General features: G+C 39.5%; 1 protein-coding gene across 1 annotated transcript in view; it reads left to right on the top strand.

Annotated features, from left to right (window-relative positions):
• Positions 1–22,586, top strand: part of LOC110581047 (BCL-6 corepressor-like) — a 77,941-nt gene that overhangs the window by 49,534 nt on the left and 5,821 nt on the right. The window contains exon 9 of the mRNA XM_044912035.1: positions 5,671–5,816. Within this exon, the coding sequence (XP_044767970.1) occupies positions 5,671–5,816 (146 nt within the window). The remainder of the gene's footprint in view (positions 1–5,670; positions 5,817–22,586) is intronic.

Raw genomic sequence — 22,586 nt, 5'->3', positions numbered from 1 at the left:
GGTGCTTTCTTGCTATTGGTTCCAAGGTATGGGCTCTGATATGAACTGTGTCTGTCTGAAAGGCATATTTTGAAGCCCTAAGTCTTAATGTGACTGTGTCTGGAGATTAGGCCATTAGGAGGTAATTGACATCAAACGAGGTCATAAAAGGCATGGTTCTAATCCAATAGGACTGTGACCTTATTAAAAAAAAAATGAATCTCTCTTTTTCTCTCCATCACATGAAAACACAGTAAGAAGTTGGCCATCTTCCAAGTCAGAAAGAGTGTCCTCACCAGAAACAACAGCCAGGATCCTGACTGGTACTTTCCAGCCTCTTGATCTGTAAGAAATACAGTTTAAGTATCCCAGTCTGCTTTATTCAGTTAAGGTAGCCTGAATAACTAATACAGCATCCAAAGAATGCCTCATTCACTTCAGTGTTCTGGGTCAGCCACACAGAAAACAGTCCTTCAGTATAGCTTTCCTGCAAAGCTAGAACTTTTGACATACATTCCACTCTTGTGTTTCCTTATCTAGGGAGAATCTGGGATGTTTTTCTTGATTATATTTCCATTGTGCTGAGTGAGGGTGCTATCACATGTAAATTCAACACATTTTCTTACCTGCTTCATTGCAGCTCTTTTTGACTACACTTGCCTTCACTGCTGCAGCCTCTGAACTGGCTCCTAGAGTTCTCATAAGGCCAATTTATTCCATATAATATGAAGTCAGTGTCTCCATGGGGCAGAGAGCCTGAGGCTTCCAATTCCTCTGTCTTGTTGAGGTCACTAAGCTGTGTGGTTTTAATAAAGTCTTAATCAAAATCTCAACATTTATGGGCAAGTAGAAAAATTCATCGTAAATTTCATATGGAATCTCAAGGGACCTCAAATAACCAAAACCATCTGATAAAGAACAGTTTTTGTCTTGATTTTTCCTGATTTCAGAATTTACCACAAAGCTACTGTAAGCAAAGCAGCGTGTTACTAGCATAAAAGCAGACATATAGTACAATGGAGGAGAATAGAGAGCCCAGAAATAGACCAGTACATATGTGGTTGAATGATCTTCTGCCCATGTTCTCAGACCATTCATGGGCATGTACATCTCTCTTCAAGCACAAATGTAAGGATAACTGCATATCCACATACAAAAGAATGAACTTGGACCCTTTAACTTATACCATCATAAAAGATTTAACTTGGGATGGATTAAATACCTAAATGTAAGATGTAAAAGTATGAAACTAGAAGAAACATAGGGTGTAACTGCATGACATTGGATTTGGTATCGATTTCTTGGATATCACATCAAAAGCACTGACAATAGAAGGAAAAATAGGTGAAAGGGACTTCATCCTTTGATCCCATTTCTATTCATCAAAGGAGAGAGTCAGGAAGTGTGACAAGAATGAGAGAAATCATTTGCAAGTTCTATATCTAAAAAGGAATTAACATGAAGAATATATAGGAAAGTCCTACAACTCAGTAACAAAAACACAACCCAATTTTAAAGTGTGCAAAGCAGTTATACACTTCTGCAAAAAGATGTGCAAATGGCCAAGAAGTACATGAAAAGGTGCTCAAAGTCAGTAATTATTTGGGAAATGCAAATTGAAACTATAGTATTACCCCATGATTCTGGTATTAAAAGTAACACAGAAAATACCAAGTGTGGACAACAGTATAAAGAAATTAAAACCGGGGCGCCTGGGTGGCTCAGATGGTTAAGTGTCTGCCTTCGGCTCAGGTCATGATCCTGGAGTCCCGGGATTGAGTCCCACATCGGGCTCCCTGCTCGGCAGGGAGTCTGCTTCTCCCTCTGACCCTCCTCCCTCTCCTGCTCTCTGTCTCTCATTGTCTCTCTGTGAAATAAATAAATAAAATCTTTAAAAAAAAAAAAAGAAAAAGAAATTAAAACCTTGTGTACTACTGGTGGAAATGTGGAATGGAGTAGCTATTATGGAAAACAGTAGGGTAGTTCCTCAAAAAAAATTAAAAATAGAATTACCATGTAATTTTGTAGTCCTGATTCTGGATGTGTGTGAATTCAAAACAATATTAAGAAGATATTTACATCCCCATGTTCATTTAAGCATTGTTCACAATGGCCAAGAAGTGGAAAAAAATACCTCAATGTCTGTTGATGGATCAAAGGATAAACAAAATGTGGTATATACCTGTGAATGGAATATTACTAATTGTTTAATAGGAAAGAATTTCTGATACATGGTACAACATGTGTTTGAAATAAATGTGCTTAAATATGTGCTCAATGAAATAAACTAGTTGCAAAAGGACAGATTGTATATGAGAGTAGAATAATGCCTGCCAGTGGTGATGGAAGGAGTAATGGGGTTATGGGTATACAGAGTTTCAGTTGGCAAGATGAAAGAAGTTCTATGGATGGATGGTTGGGGTGATTTCAGAACATTGGGAATGTACTTGATGCCACTTACAAAGTTTTACATGCTTAACTTTATGTTACATGTATTTGCATCTTAAATAATAGTTAAAAAATTACTTTCTAAGACTTCATGCATTTGGGGTTCTTCATTCTCATTTTGTTTTTCCTGTCATTCCAAATCGGTATTCTAAATTGTTATGGCTATAGCCTTTAACTCTTTAGCCTAATAAAAAGAGAACTCTATAGATAGTCAGCCTTGTAGGATTAATTCTGGTTTCTAAGTTGCTGTGTATTTGTGTATTTTCACAGAACAATTGGGTATGCTTCAGTGTTAGGCTGTACCTAGTTCCTGGTTTTCTTTTTTTTCCCCCTCTTTCTTTTTTTATTATATTAAATTAGCCAACATACAGTACATCCTTAGTTTTTGATGTAGTATTCAGCGATTCATCAGTTGCATATGACACCCACTGCTCATCACCACACCTACCCTCCTTAATGCCCATCATCCTGTTATCCCATCTCCCCACACCCCTCCCTTCTGTAACCCTCAGTTTGTTTCAGAGAGTCCAGAGTCTGTCATGGTTTGTCTCCCTTTCTGATTTCTTCCCAGTTTTCCATCCTTTCCCCTAATATCCTCTGTGCTATTCCTTATGTTCCACATTAAAGTAAAACCATATTCTAATTGTCTTTCTCTGCTTGACTTATTTCACTTAGCATAATATCCTCCAGTTCCATCCATGTCCACGTAAATGGTACATATTCATCCTTTCTGATGGCTGAATAATACTCCATTGTATATATGGACCACATCTTCTTTATCCCTTCATCTGTTGAACAGCATCTCAGCTCTTTCCAGAGTTTGGTTTTTGTGCACATTGCTGCTATGAACATTGGGGTACATCTGGCCCTTCTTTTCACTACATCTGTATCTTTGTGGGATAACTACCTATTAGTGCATTTGTTAGGTCATAGGGTAGCTCAATTTTTAACGTCTTGAGGAACCTCCACACTGTTTTTCAGAGTGGCTGTACCAGCTTGCATTCCCACCAACAGTATAAGAGGATTCCCCTTTTTCCCCATTCCCCTCCAACACTTGTTATTTCCTGTCTTATTAATTTTTACCATTCTAACTGGTATAACGTGGTATCTCATTGTGTTTTTGATTTGAATTTCCCTGATGGCTAATGATGATGAACATTTTTTCATGTGTCTGTTAGCCATTTGTATGTCTTCTTTGCAGAAGTGTCTGTTCATGTCTTCTGCCTATTTTTTGACTTGATTATTTGTTTTTTGGGTGTTGAGTTTGAGAAGTTCTTTATAGATCTTGGATACCATCCCTTTATCTGTAATGCCATTTGCAAATATCTTCTCCCATTTGGTGGGTTGCCTCTTAGTTTTGTTGAATGTTTCCTTTGTTGTGTAGAAACTTTTTTTTTTTTTTATTTTTTATTTTTTTATTTTTTTTTTTTATTTTTTTTTTTAAAGATTTTATTTATTTATTCATGAGAGACAGAGAGAGAGAGAGAGAGAGGCAGAGGGAGAAGCAGGCTCCCAAGGATCAGGGAGCCTGATGTGGGACTCGATCCCAGGACCCTGGGATCATGACCTGAGCCGAAGGCAGACGCTTAACCATCCGAGCCACCCAGGTGCCCCCGTGTAGAAACTTTTTATCTTGATGAAGTTACTATTGTTATTGTTGCTTTCAAAAACCTTGGTCCTTTTCCCTTTATTTTTTGGTCTTTGAATTTTTTTTTCTTTTCTTTTCTTTTCCTTTTTTAAATTTTAATTTATTATGTTATGTTAGTCACTGTACAATACATTAGTTTTTGATGGAGTGATCCACGATCCATTGTTTTCATATAACACCCAGTACTCCATGAGGTATGTGCCCTCCTTAATTCCCATCACTGGGCTAACCCATTCTCCTACCCCTGCCCCTCTAAAACCCTGTTTGTTTCTCAGAGTCCATAGTCTCACATGGTTCATCTGTCCCTCTGATTTCCCCCCCTTCATTTTTCCCTTCTTTCTCCTAATGTCCTCCATGCTATTCCTTATGTTCCAAAAATAAGTGAAACCATATGATAATTGACTTTCCTTGATTGACTTATTTCACTTAGCATAATCTCCTCCAGTCCCATACATGTTGATGTGAAAGTTGGGTATTCATCCTTTCTGATGGCTGAGTAATATTCCATTTATATATGGACCACATCTTCTTTATGCATTCATCTGTTGAAGGGCATCTCAATTTCTTCCACAGTTTGGCTATTGCATACATTGTTGCTATGAACATTGGGGTGCATGTGGCCCTTCTTTTAACTACATCTGTATTTTGGGGGTAAATACCCAGTAGTGCAATTGCTGGGTCATAGGGTAGCTCTATTTTTAATTTTTTGAGGCACCTCCACACTGTTTTCCAACAGTGTGGCTGTACCAACTTGCATTCCCACCAACAGTGAAAGAGGGTTCACTGTTCCTCAACATCCTTGTCAACACCTGTTGTTCCTTGTGTTGTTAATTTTAGCTATTCTGACAGGTGAGAGGTGGTATGTCGCTGGAGTTTTGATGATGAGTGATGTTGAGCATCTTTGCATGTGTTGTTGGCCATTTGCATGTCTTCTGTGGACAAATGTCTATTCATGTCTTCTGCCCATTTTTTAACTGGATTATTTGTTTCTCGGGTGTTGAGTTTGGTAAGTTCATTATGTATTTTGGATACTAGCCCTTTATCAGATATGTCATCTACAAATATCTTCTTGTTGAGCCTTTCCTTCAGTGTGCAGTTTTTATTTTGATGAAGTCCCAGTAGTTTATTTTTGCTTTTTTCCCCGCCAATAATGGAGTAGGCATTTGTAAAAGCTGTATAGCCATTGTTTGTTCTATTGGTTTCATTTTCCATGAGGTTGGGATCTCACCCCCCCTCACCCCTGCCTCATGAGTTACCTTTATACAGTCTGTCACTGCTTGATGTCCTTGAATGTTTTCACTTTTGTCTTGAATTAGGGTCTTGGATTAAAATAGATTTCCATTTGAGAATTAGTTCTGAAATAATCCTTTCAAAAGCTCTGCAGAGGACTGTATAGAAATAACAGTAATTTATCACCTGATCTTGGGCCAGTCATCATACCTGTTTCCTTATCTGTAGAATGGCTGGGCAGTACATATATTTTTTTGAAATAGTGCATGTAGGAAGCTTATCCCACCCTATTTTGCCTATTGTTAAAGGAAACAACTTCAGAAATATGTGTACATGCTTTAATCCCCCTGCACATCTCTTCCTAGGCCACTCCATGATGCAGTTGAGAATGATCACTTGGAAATTGTCCGCTTGCTCCTCTCCTATGGTGCCGATCCCACTTTGGCTACATACTCAGGTAGAACCATCATGAAAATGACTCACAGCAAACTTATGGAAATGTTTCTGGCAGGTAGGTCACTTCAGGAAACAGGAATGACAAAGTTTAAGAAATATTCTTTATTAAAACTCAAATGGTAACCAATTTGGATTTTACAAGGCATAAATTAAAAGCTTTAGATTTTAGGACAGTAGTAATGGTGCCTTTTGTTTGGTATAATATAGTATTCTAGTTAATTATTTTGGTGACTAGCCATTGATTCTGCATTTAGTTTGATCTACCTGTACTAATGTTTAAGAAGATTTCCTAAATATTTACATGTTCTACATGTGCATTTTTCACTTAGGTATTTTTACATTTCAAGTCTGAGTGAAAACAAAGATTCAGATGTCCCATTTATGAAACTATTTGGGTGATTCCATGGGTTTTAGCAGATAAGCCATCACTTAAGCCACAGTCATTATAGGATTCCTAAAACACAACACAAGGTTTTCATGAATGGCAGGAATGAATGTATAGTTAAATTCTTTATCATTCACTTACTGCCAAAGAATGTCACTGACTCAGATGGTAATAAATTTATCTTAAGTTAGCCTCATGTGGTGGAAAAAACATCTTACTGTCAAAGAAGGGAGAGATAAATGTAATTCTCCTTTATTTTTGCATCTGGAGGCAAAGTAATTCTTAGTTTGCAATCTAGCCTTTGTGGTGTGCTAGGGTGTTAGAAGTGGTCTATACCTAGGGAGTATGAGTGATTAGGTACATAGATTTTTGTCAGATACAACAAAAAATAGCTTGTGGGAGAATTGTATTATGTGCAGCAAGGGAATTCTGTGAGGTGCAGAGGAAATGACATGCTAGCGTACTCTGAATTCATAGGAGAATGCCCCCAACTCTGTTAGCATTTTGATCTATCAGCAAGTTTTATATTACTATTTTTAAATGTTATTTTAATTGTGATAACAAACATACAACTTTAAATTTTCTATATTACACATTTTAAAAAATTTTTTGAAAAGATTTTATTTATTTATTTGAGATAGACAGCAGAGAAAGCATGAGCGGAGTAGGGGAGGGGCAGAGGGAGAGAGAGAGAAGCAGGCTCCCCAATGAACAGGGAGCCCAATGTCAATGCCAGGCTTGATCCCAGGACCTTGAGATCATGACCTGAGCCAAAGGCTTAACTGACTGAGCCACCCAGGCGCCAATATCTAACACATTTTTAAGTGTACAACTCAGTAGTGTTAAGTATATCCATACTGTGTAACAGATTTCTAGAACATCTTCATCTTGCAAGACGGACCCATTAAACCCTAATTTCACTTCCTCCTCCCCCCAGACTCTGGGAAGCAATAATCTTTTTATTTTGTGTGTGTGTGATTTTGACTAGTTTAGATACCTCAAATGAGTGGAATCCTAAACAATATTTGCCCTTTTGTGATTGGCTTTCGTAAGCATAGAGTTTTCAAGATTCATCTGTGTTATAACCTGTTAGAATCTCTTTTTTTAATACTGAATGATATTGCATTGTATGTATATAGCACAATTGTTTATCCATTCATCTTAGGATGAGCATTTGAACTGTTTCTACCTCTTGGATACTGTGAATAATCTTGTAACGAACATGGGTAGGCAAATAACTGAGATTCTGATTTCTTTTTTTTTTATTTCATTATGTTAACACCATACATTACATCATTAGTTTTTGACGTAGTGTTCCATGATTCATTGTTTGTGTATAACACCCAGTGCTCCATGAAGAACATACACTCCTTAATACCCATCACCAGGCTAACGCCATCCTCCCAACCGCCTCCCCTATAGAACCCCCAGTTTGTTTCTCAGAGTCCATAGTCTCTCATGGTTCATATCCCCCGCCAAATCCCCCCCATTTTTCCCTTCCTTCTCCTAGTGTCCTCCATGCTATTCCTTATGTTCCACAAATAAGTGAAACCATATGATAATTGACTTTCTCTGCTTGACTTAGTTCACTTAGCATGATCTCCTCCAGTCCCCTCCATGTTGATATAAAAGTTGGGTATTCATCCTTTCTGATGGATGATTAACATTCCATTGTATATATGGACCACATTGTCTTTATCCAGTCATCTGTTCAAGGGCATCTCACCTCTTTCCACAATTGGCTATTGTGGACATTGCTGCTATGAACATTGGGTGCATAAGGCCCTTCTTTTCACTACATCTGGTCTTTGGGGTAAAAACCCAGGAGTACAGTTGCTGGGTCAAAGGATAGCTCTATTTTTAATTTTTTGAGGCACCTCCACACTGTTTTCCAAAGTGGCTGTTCCAACTGGTATTTCCACCAACAGTGTCAGAGGGTTCCCCTTTCTCCACAACCTTTCCAACATTTGTTGTTTCTTGCCTTGTTCAAGATTTCTATTAAGTGTAAAGACAAGAAAATGTGAATGCTTCACAGGTAGTGGTGATTGGAAGAAATTGAGCAGAATTTAAAACAGTTATCAAGGGGACAACCCATTAACTGCATCATAGACTCCATTAGGATCTCTGCACCTAAGCTATGGGGATGTCTTCCCTGTGGATCGCCCAGCTGGCACATGGGCACCTTTGACATTCCACATACCTCACCACACACAGTCTACCCTTGGCCATTGTCCTGGGTACTCCTGATAATGAACTTTCGTAGATGACATGTGAACATATGTGGAAAGCTGGCTCTCATCTGCAGGACTGGGAGAAACCAGAAACTTGAGCATTCATCACCACTTAGCAAAAACAAAAGGGAGACTGTCAGCATCAAACTAATTTTGTAGGATTGAGAGAAGGCATAAACCTTAAATCGTGCCATGGCAAGGAATAAAAAGTATGAAACGGATATATTGAAGTGCTAAAAGGAAAAAACTACCCACCAAGAATACCTTACCCAGAATAGTTGTCATTTAGAATGAGGTAGGATACAGACATTACAAACAAAAGAGTGGGGGGGTGGGGGGGTTGAGTCTCATCATCACTAGATCTGCCTTTCAAGAAGTGGTAAATTGAGTTCTTCGGGCTTAAATAAAAGGAGCTAATGAGTAACATAAAAATATAGAATACAGTGGTAAAGGAAAGTGTATAGTAAGATTGAAAAGAGTCTAAAACTAACCACTTTACTGTAGAAGTAAAAAAAAAATCAAAGAATTGAAATAAGAGCTACAATAATTTGTTACTGGATAAACAATGTAAAAAGATGTAAATTGTGACATCAAAAATTAAAAGGGGGGAGTAAAGTATAGAGTTCTTACTTGTGATTACAGTTATCAGTATAAACACAGTTCTATCCCTAAGATGTGGCAAGTAAGCCTGAAGGAGGCCAAAGCAAAACCCTACAAAAGATAAACAGAAGACAAAGAGAATCAAAGCATATCACTACAGAAAATCATCGTTTCAAAAACAACAACAACCAAAAGGAAGATAGCGATAGATCTCTACATTCTCAAGATAGTGATTAACAAGGGCAGTCCAAGTGTGCGTATGTTGCGGGAAATCGACCTCTGAGCTTTGGAGCCAAAATATAACACAGAGACCGAGTTTGGGATAAAGAAGAACAATCTTTGCTTTGCCAGGCAAACGGAGTCTGCAGCAGCCTCTGGTCTTCAAAAACCTGCAAGCCTTCTTGGAGGAAGGGGCTGGGGCATTTCATAGGGAAATACAGGACCTGGCTGGTTTTGAGAGGAATGGGGTGTGCTACCAATTTCCTTCATCAGGTTTTTAGGATACTATGAGGTTCCTGGAACAGAAGGCTGAGAAGAGAGGAGAAGAAGAGAGGAAAATTATTTTTTTTTTTTAATTGAGCTTCACGGGAAGAGTTAAGATGGCAGAAGCGTAGGGAGATCCTAGGCTTGCCTTGTTCCTGGAACACAGCTAGATTAATATCAAATCATTTTGAACACCGAAGAAATCAAGCCAATGATTGAGAGAGTAAAAATGCACAACTAGAACTGCAAGGAGGGGGAGGGGGCATATTATGGAATGTAGGAACTGCAGAGAATTGATTTGGAAGAGAGAATAACTGCAGGTGCTGTGATGGAGGTGGGAGCTCTGATTGTGGCGAGAGGAGTGAGAGAGCAGAGAGAGAGAGCCCTCTGAGAATTACACACGAAAAATTCTTCCCCAAAACCATTTACTGGAAAAAGGAGAGGGGAGGCCTATCGCAAGATTGTATAAACAGAAGAGCACACAGTCTGACGTTTTGGAGGTCCACAACATTTCCAGGATCACAAGTGGCAGACTTAGTGTTGCTCCAGTGGGGAAGGAAGATGGAGACCCAGGAGGGGGCAGTGTGGTCTGAGGATACCCTAGGGCATGGAGAGAGAGAATTTCCCTGCTGGAGTGCATCTGGGGGAAGGGATATGACCTCTCCGGGGCATATGTCCCACTGGGTGCCATTGAGCTGCCCCATTTGGGATGATGGGAAGGGTCCTAGTTGAAGGCAGTGAGTCTTGGTACCAGCTTTCTGTTGCAGCAAGACCCTCCCCCAGGGCATTGGCATGGGTCCATGCTCTCATCCCCCATCCACATGGGGATCTCTACAATTTGGAGTTTTGAAACCCAGCCTCACACCTGAGATAAAAGACAGGAGTACTATGCCACTGAGCAGGCAGACAGCTTGGACACACACATGATAAAGGCAGGGATCTGATGGAAGTTGAGGACCGTGGAGAGGTGATTGTGTGCTCTTCTGTGAGGGCTTCCTGAAGGGTGGTGAGCATATGCGAGCAGGGCGTCCGCCATGAACTGAATGCCCAATAGCACTGAATGCCATCAGGGAGCAAAACAGCCCCACCCAGTAGAGGCGCCAGCCACTAACACCCATCCCTGCCCCCTTGTGCCCTGCAGGTGCATTTCCACTAGGGCAAGTCCACCTGAGAATCCGAGCAGCAGGCCCCTACCCCAGAAGACCAGGATAAACCTCACCCGTGCACCAAGTGTACTGATCATAGAGTGCTGCAACACTTCAGCTCTATGAGTAACAGGATGTGTCTTCCTTTTTATTTATTTTTTTAAAGATTTTATTTATTTGACAGAGACACAGTGAGAGAGGAAACACAAGCAGGGGGAGTGGGAGAGGGAGAAGCAGGCTTCCCGCGGAGCAGGGAGCGCGATGCGGGGCTCGATCCCAGGACCCTGAGATCATGACCTGAGCCGAAGGCAGATGCTTAACGACCGGGGTGCCCCTTCCTTTTTATTTTTATTTCATCATTATTTTTATTACTGTTCAGGTAATTTAGTTATTTATTTATTTTATCATTTATTTAGTTTATTGTTATTTTATTTTCCTTATTATTATTTTCAAAAATACACAGCTAATGAATCAAACACTACAAAAACTTATGATGTACTATATGCTGGCTAATTGAACATAATAAAAAAATTGACTCTGTCTTCTTTTAACAAGCAGACCAAAACGCACCTAGGACCTAGCTTCCTTTTCTTTCTTTCCTTCTTTCTTTGTTCCCTCGTTCCCTTCTTTCTACCTTCCTTCCTTCCTTCCTTTCTTTCTTTCTTTTTTTTTTCTGGACAAAAAGACAAGATGGAAGAATTTGAGAATAGGAAGAAGTAACAGCCAGGAATTTTATCAATACAGATATAAGTAAGATGTCTGAACTAGAATTTAAAGCAATTATAAGAATATGAGCTGGGCTTGAGAAAACCGTAGAAGACACTAGAGAATCCCTTAGCAGAGATAAAGGAGCTAAAGGTAGTCAGGCTGAAACAAAAAATGCTGTAACAGTGATGCAAAAACCAAATGATGCCATAAGAATGAGGATTGACGGATTAGAGGAACAAATCAGTGACATAGAAAATAAAATTATGGGAAACAATGAAGCTGAAATGAGGAGGGAAACAAAGGTAATGTTTCATGAAGGTAGACTTAAGGAACTCAGTGACTTCTTAAAACATAATAACATTCACATCACAGGAGTCCCAGAGAAGAGAGAGAAAAGGGGCAGAAGGTTTATTTGTTCAGATTATAGCTGAAAACTTCCCCAGTCTGGGGATGGACAGAGATATCGAAAGCCACGAAGCCTGAGAACTCCCGTTAAATTCAACAAAGGCTGGCCATCACCAAGAAAATCATAGTCAAAATCACAAAATACACAGACAAGGAAAGAATCCTGAAAGCAGCAAGGGGAAAACAGTCCCTCACCTACAAGGGAAGACAGGTAAGAGTTATGTCCACAGAAGCTTGGCAGGTCAGAAGAGAGTGGTAGTATATATTCAATGTGCTGAATGAGAAAAAGATTGCAGAGAAGAATGCTTTATCCAGCAAGGCTGTCATTCAGAATAGGAAGAGTTTTTCCCAGACAAACAAAAACTAAAGGAAATCGTGGCCACAAAACCCACCCTGCAAGACATATTAAAAGGGGACTCTTTGAGTGGGGGGGGCAAAAGGTCCCAAAGCAACAAAGACTGGAAAGGAACAGAGAACATGACCAGACACACCAACTCTACAGGTAATACAATGGCAATAAATTCCTATGTATCAATACTCAACCTGAATGTAAATGGACTAAAAGCTCCAATTAAAAGACGTAGGGTATCAGAATGGATACAAACAAACAAAAAACAAAAAACAAGATCCATCTGTCTGCTGCCTACAAGAGACCCATTTTAGACCTAAAGACACCTGAAGATTGAAAGTGAGGGGATATAGAACCATTTTTTATGCTAAAGGACACCAAAAGAAAACCAGAATTGCTATACTTAGAGAAACTAAATTTTATTTTTTTAAGATTTTATTTCTTTATTTGAGAGAAAGAGCAAGCATGAGCAGAGAGAAAGGGAGAAGCAGACTCTCTGCTGAGTAGGGAGCCTGATGCAGAACCTGATACCCAGGCCCCTGGGATCATGACCTAAGCTGAGGGCAGTCACTTAACCCACTGAGACAGGCAGGTGCTCCCAGACAAACTAGATTTTAAACCAAAGGCTATAAGAAGAGATGAAGAAGGGCACAGTATCATCATTAAGGGATCCATTCATCAAGAAGGTCTAATAATTGTAAATACTTAATGCCCCCACCTTGGGAGCAGCCAAATGTATAAAACAGTTAATAACAAACATTACAGGAACTCATTGATAATACTACAATAATAGTAGGGGACTTAAACAACCCCCTCACAGCAATGGATAAATTACCTAAGCAGAAGATCAAGAAGGAAACAAGGGCTTTGAACGACACACTGGACAAGATGGACTTAGATATATTCAGAGCATTTCATCCTAAAGCAGCAGAATACACATTCTTTTCAAGTGCACATGGAACATTCTCCAGAACATATGCTGGGTCACAAATCTGGTCTCAACAAGTACAAAACATCAGAGATGATACCATGCATATTTTCTGACCCCACTCTTTGAAACGTGAAGTCAACCGCAGGACAAAGTTTGGAAAGACCACGAATACATGGAAATTAAGAACATCTTTCTAAAGAATGAATGGGTTAACCAGGACATTAAGAAAGAAATAATAAAGTACATGGAAGAAAATGAAAATGAACACACAACAGTCCAAAACCTTTGGGATGGACCAAAGGCAGTCCTAAGAGGGAAGTATATAGCAATACAGGACTTCCTCAAGAAACAAGAAAGGTCTCAGTTACAAAATCTGACCTCACAGCTAGAGGAAAAGCAAATAAAGCCTAAATGCAGCAGGAGAAGGGAAATAATAAAGATTAGGCAGAAATAAATGATAGAGAAACAAACAAAAGCAAACAAAAACTCAGTAGAACAGATCAACAAAACTAAGAGCTGGTTCTTTGAAAGAATTAATAAAATCATTAAACTCCTAGCCAGACATATCAAAAAGAAAAGAGAGAGAGAGCCCATATACATAAAATCACAAAGGAAAGAGGAGTGATCACAACCAACACTACAGAAATATAAACAATTATAAGGACATATTATGAGAAACTATACAGCAACAATCTAGGGAATGTGGAAGAAATGGACAAGTTCCACGAAACATACCAACTACTGAAGCTGAAATAGGAAGAAATAGACAGTTTGAACACACCCATAACCAGCAAAGACGTGGAATCAGTAATCAAAAATCTCAACAACGTAGGTAGAGATGGAACATCCCTCAACATCGTAAAGGCCATATACGAAAGACCCACTGCCAATATCCTCCTCAATGGGGAAAAACTGATAGCTTTTCCTCTATTGTTAGGAACAAGCCAGGGATGTCCACTCTCATCACTGTTATTTACCCTCATACTGGAAGCCCAGGCCTCAGCAATCAGACGACAAAAAGAAATAAAAGGCATCCAAGGGGTGCCTGGGTAACTCAGTCATTAAGCATCTGCCTTTGCCTAAGGTCATGATACCAGGGTCATGGGATTAACTGCCCCGCCCCCGGTCCCCGGGTTGGGCTCCCATGAGGGAGCCTGCTTCTCCCTCTCCCACACCACCCCCACTCCCCTGATGGTGCTCTCTCTCTCTAATAAATAAATAAAATCTTTAAAATATAAATAAATAGGTAATAAATAATAAAAGGCATCCAATTGGCAAAGAAGAAGTCAAACTTTCACTCTCTGCACTCAGCATGATACTCTATGTAGATAACGCAAAAGACTCCACCAAAAAATTGCTGGAACTAATACATTAATTCAGCAAAGTCACAGGATATAAAGTCAATGTACAGAAATCTTTCTGTATTAAGCAGCAGAAAGAGAAATCAAGGAATTGATGCTATTTTCAAATTGCACCCTGAGGGTTGAAGGAGGAACATGGGTGGGCTAGATTGGTGATGGGTATTAAGGAAGGTATATGATGTAATGAGCTCTGGGTGTTACATGCAAGTGATAAGTCACAAAATTGCACTCCTGAAACCCATATTACACAATAGGATAACTAACTAGAATTTAAATAAAGATTTTGAAGAAAAAGAATGTACTTACTAGTTATAAATCTGTTCATGGATTCTATTTCTTTCTATTGCTCAATCTTGTTAATTTGTGTCTTTCTAGGGTTTTGTTTGTTTTTTCCAGCTTTCAATTTGTTGACACATAATTGTTCACAATAGTGTCTTACAACCTTTGTGTGTGCATGTGGTGTCAATCTAATGGGAGAATTTCCTATATGTTTCGCTGGAATCCTTTCTTGGTTTTACATTGGTCTGGGTGTTACAGCTTCTCCGCTGGTCTCTAAATATCTCTCAAAGGTCTTCCCGTTGGTATACTGTTCTTACGTTGGTGTTTCTATGGAATCGCAAGTACACACTATTTTGAGGGATAGTTTTGCTGGACATAGAGTTTTGAGTTGACAGCCAGCCCCTTTCTGTTATTTAGCAAGGATGCCATTTCAATGACTTCACATCTCTAAGTTCTATAGGGAAGTCTTGTGTAATGGTTCTCTTGTGTGCTTGTACGTGCTGTTTACTAAGTATTCCAAATTTGTTCTCTTTGTTTTTGGCTTTGAAAAGTTAGATGCATATTGTGTTTTGTTTTTGGATTTTTCCTGATTCAAATTTGTAGAAGTTCTTGAATCTGAAATTCTCTCACTAAATTGAGGATATAGTCAACCCTCATTTTTATCATTTTTTTTCTGGGATATGGTACATTTCATACTCTGCAGGGACTGCAGCTACATGTATGCTATAAATATTTTGCTATTAAAAAACAAAACAAAACAAAACAACACAAAACTTTGGGGGTGGGGTCTCTCCTCTCCAGAATTCGTTCTCAATGTTTAGCAGTTACTGACTCTGAGTTCTGTCATTTGGTTTTCAAGGCAGTAAGATACGAGTTGCTAGCCATGGTAACAATTGGGGGCCTGATCTTTGCCAAAATATTGTAAAAAATGAATGCTGCCATTCTTTTTCTGAACTGCAAGTACCGCTCCATTTTGTGATGCTTTTGTTTTGTTTCCAGAGGCTTTAGGTGGTTATTTTCCATACTTTATCGTTGGGACTGTTGGCTGATGGGTGTTCATCCTCCATTAAATGGATTCCCAGCTTCTCTTTCAAAATATGGTGTTCTTTTCATACTGCCCATTTCCAAGATGACTGCAGCTTGCTACTGCTAAGGCAGTGTTGAGGAGGTACTTATGTTTCCTGGCCACTGCCAGGAAGAATAAGTGGAAGGTCCTGTGTTTGGCTCAGTGCTTGTGAGAGATACAAGGTCACTAGGGTAGCATCAACTCAGGCCACAGTGTTATGGAGGTTGACTTAGGGGACCATAAGTCACCTGAAGTGGTTACAGCTTTGCATGGTCAGCAGTGACAAGTAAAGGACTGGAAAGGTGGTCAAAATCACTGCTCTGTCCTGGTGAGATTTGGTGAAGCAGAACCCCTTGTTTGTTGTTTTGTGTAGTCAAGTCTCAAGGGAGAGAGGACTGGGATTTAACACCCAGGACCCAAGGAATTGGGCAGAGGATATGGTACTTGATACGGAGCTTCCATGGGGGCAGGGCAGAGGATGTGGCATTAGCACCAACACCTGCTGGAGAGTTTACAGCCCTGGTGAGTGAAAGGGTGCCTATGAAGGGACTGTTTCCCAGGAACATGGCAGCCCTTGGAACCACCTAGGAAGTAAGTGAAGTTTTGTGACTTCAGGTGGAAGAGCTGAGTTTGTTTGATAGAATTTCATTCCTAAGTATGAAGTGGGATTTATTGTGTAATGGGGAGTGGTATTGAGTGGGAGGGGATGACCGTTTTTGCCGAGTATTTCAGGATTTTTAGCGTGGCTTTCAGATGGGATTTGCTTTTTAGGAACTTCATTATTCCTGCAGTATAAGGTGGACAGTCCCTGTCTTCAGTGTGGAAAGTAGATTCTGGAGAAAGGGCCTTCCTGCAGGAGCAAGTGCAATGAACGGTGGAGCCTTTTGGGAAGGAGGAGTCCAAAGTAGCTTGAGCCTGGGACCAGAATGATGCTCAGCAGCATCATTTAGACTTAGTTGGTTACTTTCTTTTTCTTCCGTATGCTTAAGGGGTCATCATTTTATGCTACTTTGAATTATGTTGATTTTTTAATATCAGGTCTTTCTTGGACTTTGGGATTTAATCCAATGTGGTTATTTTTAATGTATTGTCAAGTCTATTTTATTTATTTATTTATTTGAGAGAGAGAGAATGAGAGACAGAGAGCATGAGAGGGAGGAGGGTCAGAGGGAGAAGCAGACTCCCTGCCGAGCAGGGAGCCCGATGCGGGACTCGATCCAGGGACTCCAGGATCATGACCTGAGCCGAAGACAGTCGCTTAACCAACTGAGCCACCCAGGCGCCCCGTCAAGTCTATTTTGTAATGTGTTGCATGGGAGTTGTACATGTAGATTCATATTAGGGACACTAGCCATTAATTCCCTTTGGTATCGGGGAGGTGATGGCTATGTGGAATGAGGGACTGAATTATCCTGTCATTTCTGTTCTGTCATATTTTAGTCATATTTGTCTTAAAAATTTGGCAGCACCTACTTGCCTTTAAGGCACTTGTAACTAAGGGACAGACAGCATTATTGTCACTAATTCTAAGTATTTTTAAATTCTCTTCTCTTGAATTGTATATATAATCTCAGAAAGTCAGTACATGCCAGTTTTGTCTTCTCTAAAATATGTATTTTCTTGTTTCTTTGTACTAGTTAGTGCTTTCATTCTATGTAGAATAATAATAATAACAAGGTTCTTTGCATCTGTTCCTGACTCTAATGGAACTCTTAATCTCTAGCTATATTATTTTTGCATGTTTTTAGGAGGACCCACTTGCAAGTAAGGCAGTTTATTTCTGTTCTTAGTTTATTGACAGACTTTTTAAAGCTGTGTATTTATTTTGCTTTTAATTTTGTAAATGTAATTGCATTTAGTTTTATACAATAAATTTCATTCCATTTATTGAGGTAATCATGAATTTTAATCCTTTGATTGACTTGTTGAGCAGTCTTTTAAAAAGTTTTTATTATTATTTTGGAACAGAAAAAAGCTTGAGGAAAACAACAAAGGGCAATTAACATTCTATATATCTAAAAAATAAGTCTGAAATGTTTTCATATTTACCTTAAGCTTTTGTAAAGTATAAACCTTAAACTGTCATTGTAGGGAAAGGTCAAAGTTCATTCATGCAGTTTGATTTCTATTTATGTAGTCTCATCATATCTTGGTCTTCCTTTTTTTTTAAATGTTCATATTTTATTCATTTATTTTTTAAATTTTTTATTTAAATTCAATGTAGTTAACATATAGTGTATTATTAATTTCAGGGGTATAATTTAGTGATTCATCAGTTGCATGTAACACCCAGTGCTCATTATATCAAGTGCCCTCCTCAATGTCCATCACCCAGTTACCTCATTCACCCACCCACCACCCCTCCAGCAACCCTCAGTTTGTTTCCTATAGTTAAGAATCTCATATGGTTTGCCTCCCTGTCTGTTTTTATCTTATTTTATTTTTCCTTCCCTTCCTCTTTGTTCATCTGTTCTTTCTTCAATTCCACATATGAGATCATATGATACTTGCCTTTCTCTGACTGACTTATTTCACTTAGCATAATACCCTTTAGTCCCATCTATGTCATTGCAAATGGAAAGACTTCATTCTTTGTGATGGCTGAGTAATATTCCATTGTATATATATACACACCACATCTTTTTTTTCCATTCATCTGTTGATGGACATTTGGGCTTTTCTCATAGTTTGGCTATTGTGTACATTGCTGCTATAAACATTGGGGTGCAGGTACCCCTTCGAATCACTATAAAATATTCACATTTTAATCTGTATACAGGTAAATAAAACAATTTAAACTATTTCTTGGGGCACCTGGCTGGCTCAGTCAGTAAAGCATATGACTCTTGATCTTGGGGTTGTAAGTTTGAGCCCCATGTTGGGTGCAGAAATGACTTAAAAATCAAATCAAATAAATAAATAAATAAATAAATAAAATTATTTCTTTAACTGCAGAATAAGGTGGCTCATGCTACCTGGCTGGCTATTCATACTTTACCTACATCTAATTTATCACAACTGAAAAGGTAGATGGAATGTAAACAATATTCATTTTGTTGAATAAGAACTTCAAAACTTAACATACCTAAAAATAACCCATCATTGTCCCTAACAGGCAGTCTTCTCATCATCCTCGTAATGAAAATAATTCAGATATCCAAATGCTCCATAGGCTCTCCTCCATTAATCACAATGCAGCGTCTTCTCCTCACCCACCTCCCATATCACCCCCATTCTCATTCTTGGAGGATTTATGAAAAGTCTTTCCTGGTAACTTTTTCCAAGCTCAGTCATATTTGGGGGGGTAGTGAGGGAGAAGGTTTAAAGAGATTTTGGGGGTGCATGGGTGGCTCAGTCAGTCAAACGGCTGCCTTCGGCTCAGGTCATGATCTCAAGGTCCTGGGATGGAGCCCCACATCAGGCTCCCTGCTCAGCAGGGAGCCTGCTTCTCCTTCTCCCTCTGCTGCTCCCCCTACTTGTGCTCTCTCTTCACTCTTCCAGATGAACGACAGACAATAATTGATCATTCTGAAGATGGCTTCACAAGAGAAGAGCTTACAACCGATACTGTTTTTAGTTCAGAAAGGACATTCTGGGTGGTTCAGTTGGTTAAGCATCCCATTATTGATTTCAGCTCAGGGTTGTGAGATCAAGCCCCGCCTCTGGCTCTGCGCTGACCATGGAGCCTGCTTAAGATTCTCTCTCTCTCTAGTAAATGTGGTATCAGGTCTCATTTTCGCATCTCCAGTGTGACCTCCACTTCTGGAGGCTGGAAGTCTGAGGTCAGGGTGTCAGCAGGGTTGGGTTCTGGTGACAACTCTCTTCTTACAGAATGCTACCTTCTTGTTGTGTCCTCACATGATCTCTTCTTTATGCACAAATAAGAGGGAGGATGAGGGGGCAGAGAGTCAGACACAGACAGAAACCAACCTTGGTCTTCCTTTTTTTTAAAAAAATATTTATTTATTTAAGAGAGGGAGAGAGAGAGAGCTTGAGCATGAGCATGGGGGAGGGGCAGAGGGAGAAGAAGACAAGCAGACTCCCCACTGAGGGGGAGCCCAACTCAGTGCTTGATCCCAGGACCTTGAGATCATGACCTGAGCCAAAATCAAGTCAGATACTTAACTGACTGAGCAACTCAGGCACCCCTGTACAAAAACATTCAGTGTACTATGAAACAGAAAGGACAAGTTCTTTCATAATGTGGATTATGCCCTAATATTTTATCTTTTTACGATTTAGAATTTAATTATCAGGTGGGTTACTGTTCTTGTCTTTGTATTCATATAGCCCTGTGGCCATACCTCATATGTCAACTTGTTTTCCATTTCAACATTTTTCTAAAATCAGGCTTATTGAAATATAATTGACATGTGATAAAATTGCTCCAAAATTTCTTCAGAATCTATGACTCTTATTTTTTCTTAAGATTTTATTTATTTATTTATTTGACAGAGAGAGAGAGAGCACAAGCAGGAGGAGCAGCAGGAATAGGGAGAGGGATAGCAGGCTCCCCGCTGAGCAGAGAGTCTGATGTAGGGATGTGGGGCTCGAAGTCAGGGCCCAGAGATCATGACCTGAGCCGAAGGCAGACGCTTCACCAACTGAGGCACTCATGTGACCCAAAACTCTATGAGTGTTTTTTTCTTTCTTTTTTTAAAATTTTATTTTATTATGTTATGTTAGTCACCATACAATACATCATTATTTTTGATGTAGTGATCCATGATTCATTGTTTTTGTATAACACCCAGTGCTCCGTGCAGTACATGCGCTCCTTAATACCCATCACTGGGCTAATCCATTCTCCTACCCTGCCCCCTCTAAAACCCTGTTTGTTTCTCAGAGTCCATAGTCTCGCATGGTTCATCTGTCCTTCTGATTTCCCCTCCTTCATTTTTCCCTAGTTTCTCCTAATGTCCTCCATGCTATTCCTTATGTTCCAAAAAATAAGTGAAACCATATGCTAATTGACTTTCTCTGCTTGACTTAGTTCACTTAGCATAATCTCCTCCAGGGCCATCCATGTTGATGTAAAGGTTGGGCATTGACCCTTTCTGAAGGCTGAATAATATTCCATTGTATATATGGACCACATCTTCTTTATCCATTCATCTGTTGAAGGGCATGTTGGCTCTTTCCACAGTTTGACTATTGCGGACCTTGCTGCTATGAACATTGGGATGCATATGGCCCTTCTTTTCACTACATCTGTGTCTTTGGGGTAAATACTCAGTAGTGCAATTGCTGGGTCATAGGGTAGCTCTATTTTTAATTATTTGAGGCACCTCCAAACTGTTTCCAAAGTGGCTGTGCCAGCTTGCAGTCCACAACCTCGCCAACATTTGTTCTTTCTTGCCTTGTCCATTTTTGCCTTTCTAACTGGTGTAAGGTGGTATCTCAATGTGGTTTTGATTTGAATTTCCCCGATGGCTAATGATGGTGAGCATTTTCTCTTGTGTCTGTTAGTCATTTGTATCTCTTATTTGGAAAAGTGTCTGTTCATATATTCTGCCCAATTTTTGACTTCATTATTTGTTTTTTGGGTGTTGAGTTTGAGAAGTTCCTTCTAGGTCTTGGATACCAGCCCTTTCTCTGTAGGGTCATTTGCAAATATCGGCTCCCACTCTGTGGGTTGCCTCTTCGTTTTGTTGACTGTTTCCTTTGCTGTGCAGAAGCTTTTCATCTTGATGAAGTCCCAAAAGTTCATTTTTGCTTTAGTTTCACTAGCTTTTGGAGATGTATCTTGAAAGAAGTTGCTGTGGCCGATGTCAAGGTTACTGCCTGTGTTCTGCTCTAGGATTTTGATGGATTCCTGTCTCACATTGAGGTCTTTCATCCATTTTCGGTTTATCTTTGTGTATGGTGTTAGAGAATGGTCGAGTTTGATTGTTCTGCATGTGGCCGTCCAATTTTCCCAGCACCATTTATTGAAGAGACTGTCTTTTTTCCATTGCATATTTTTCCTGCTTTGTGGAAGATTATTTGACCATAGAGTTGAGGGTCCATTGGTCTATACTGTTTTTTTGCCAGTACCATGCTGTCTTAGGGATCACGGCTTTGTAATATAGCTTGAAATCGGGCAACGTGATGCCCCCAGCTTTGTTTTTCTTTTAACAACATTTCCTTGGCGATTCGGGGTCTTTTCTGATTCCGTGCAAATTTTAGGATTGTTTGTTCCAGCGCTTTGAAAAATGTCATTGGGATTTTGATCGGGATGGCATGGAAGGTATAGATTGCTCTGGGTAGCATAGACATTTTAACAATGTTTATTCTTCCGATCCAAGAGCATGGAATGTTTTTCCATCTTTTTGTGTCTTCTTCAATTTCCTTCATGAGTGTTCTGTAGTTCCTAGGGTATAGATCCTTTACCTCTTGGCTTAGGTTTATTCCGAGGCATCTTATACTTTTTGGTGCTATTGTAATTGGAATCGTTTCTCTAATTTCTCTTTCTACAGTTGCATTGTGGTTATAAGAAAGCAACCGATTTCTGTGCATTGATTTTGTATCCTGCCACATTACTGAATTGCTGGATGAGTTCTAGTAATTTGGGGGTGGAGTCTTTTGGGTTTTCTACATAAGGTATCATGTCATCTGCGAAGAGAGAGAGTTCGACTTCTTCTTTGGCAATTTGAATACCTTTTATTTCTTTTTGTTGTCTGATTGCTTTTGCTAGGACTGCTAGTACTATGTTGAACCATAGCGGTGAGAGTGGGCCTCCTTGTCATGTTCCTGATCTTAAGGGAAAGGCTCTCAGCTTTTCCACATTGAGGATGATATTCGCTGTGGGTTTTTCATAGATGGATTTTATGAACTTGGGGAATGTTCCCTCTATCCCTGTACTCTGAAGAGTTTTAATCAGGAAAGGATGTTGTATTTTGT

The sequence above is a fragment of the Neomonachus schauinslandi genome, chromosome Y, assembly GCF_002201575.2.
Source record: "Neomonachus schauinslandi chromosome Y, ASM220157v2, whole genome shotgun sequence".
Taxonomy (NCBI): Eukaryota; Metazoa; Chordata; class Mammalia; order Carnivora; family Phocidae; genus Neomonachus; species Neomonachus schauinslandi.
Note: the sequence above shows the minus strand (reverse complement) of the source record. Positions and strands in the feature narration are given on the sequence as shown.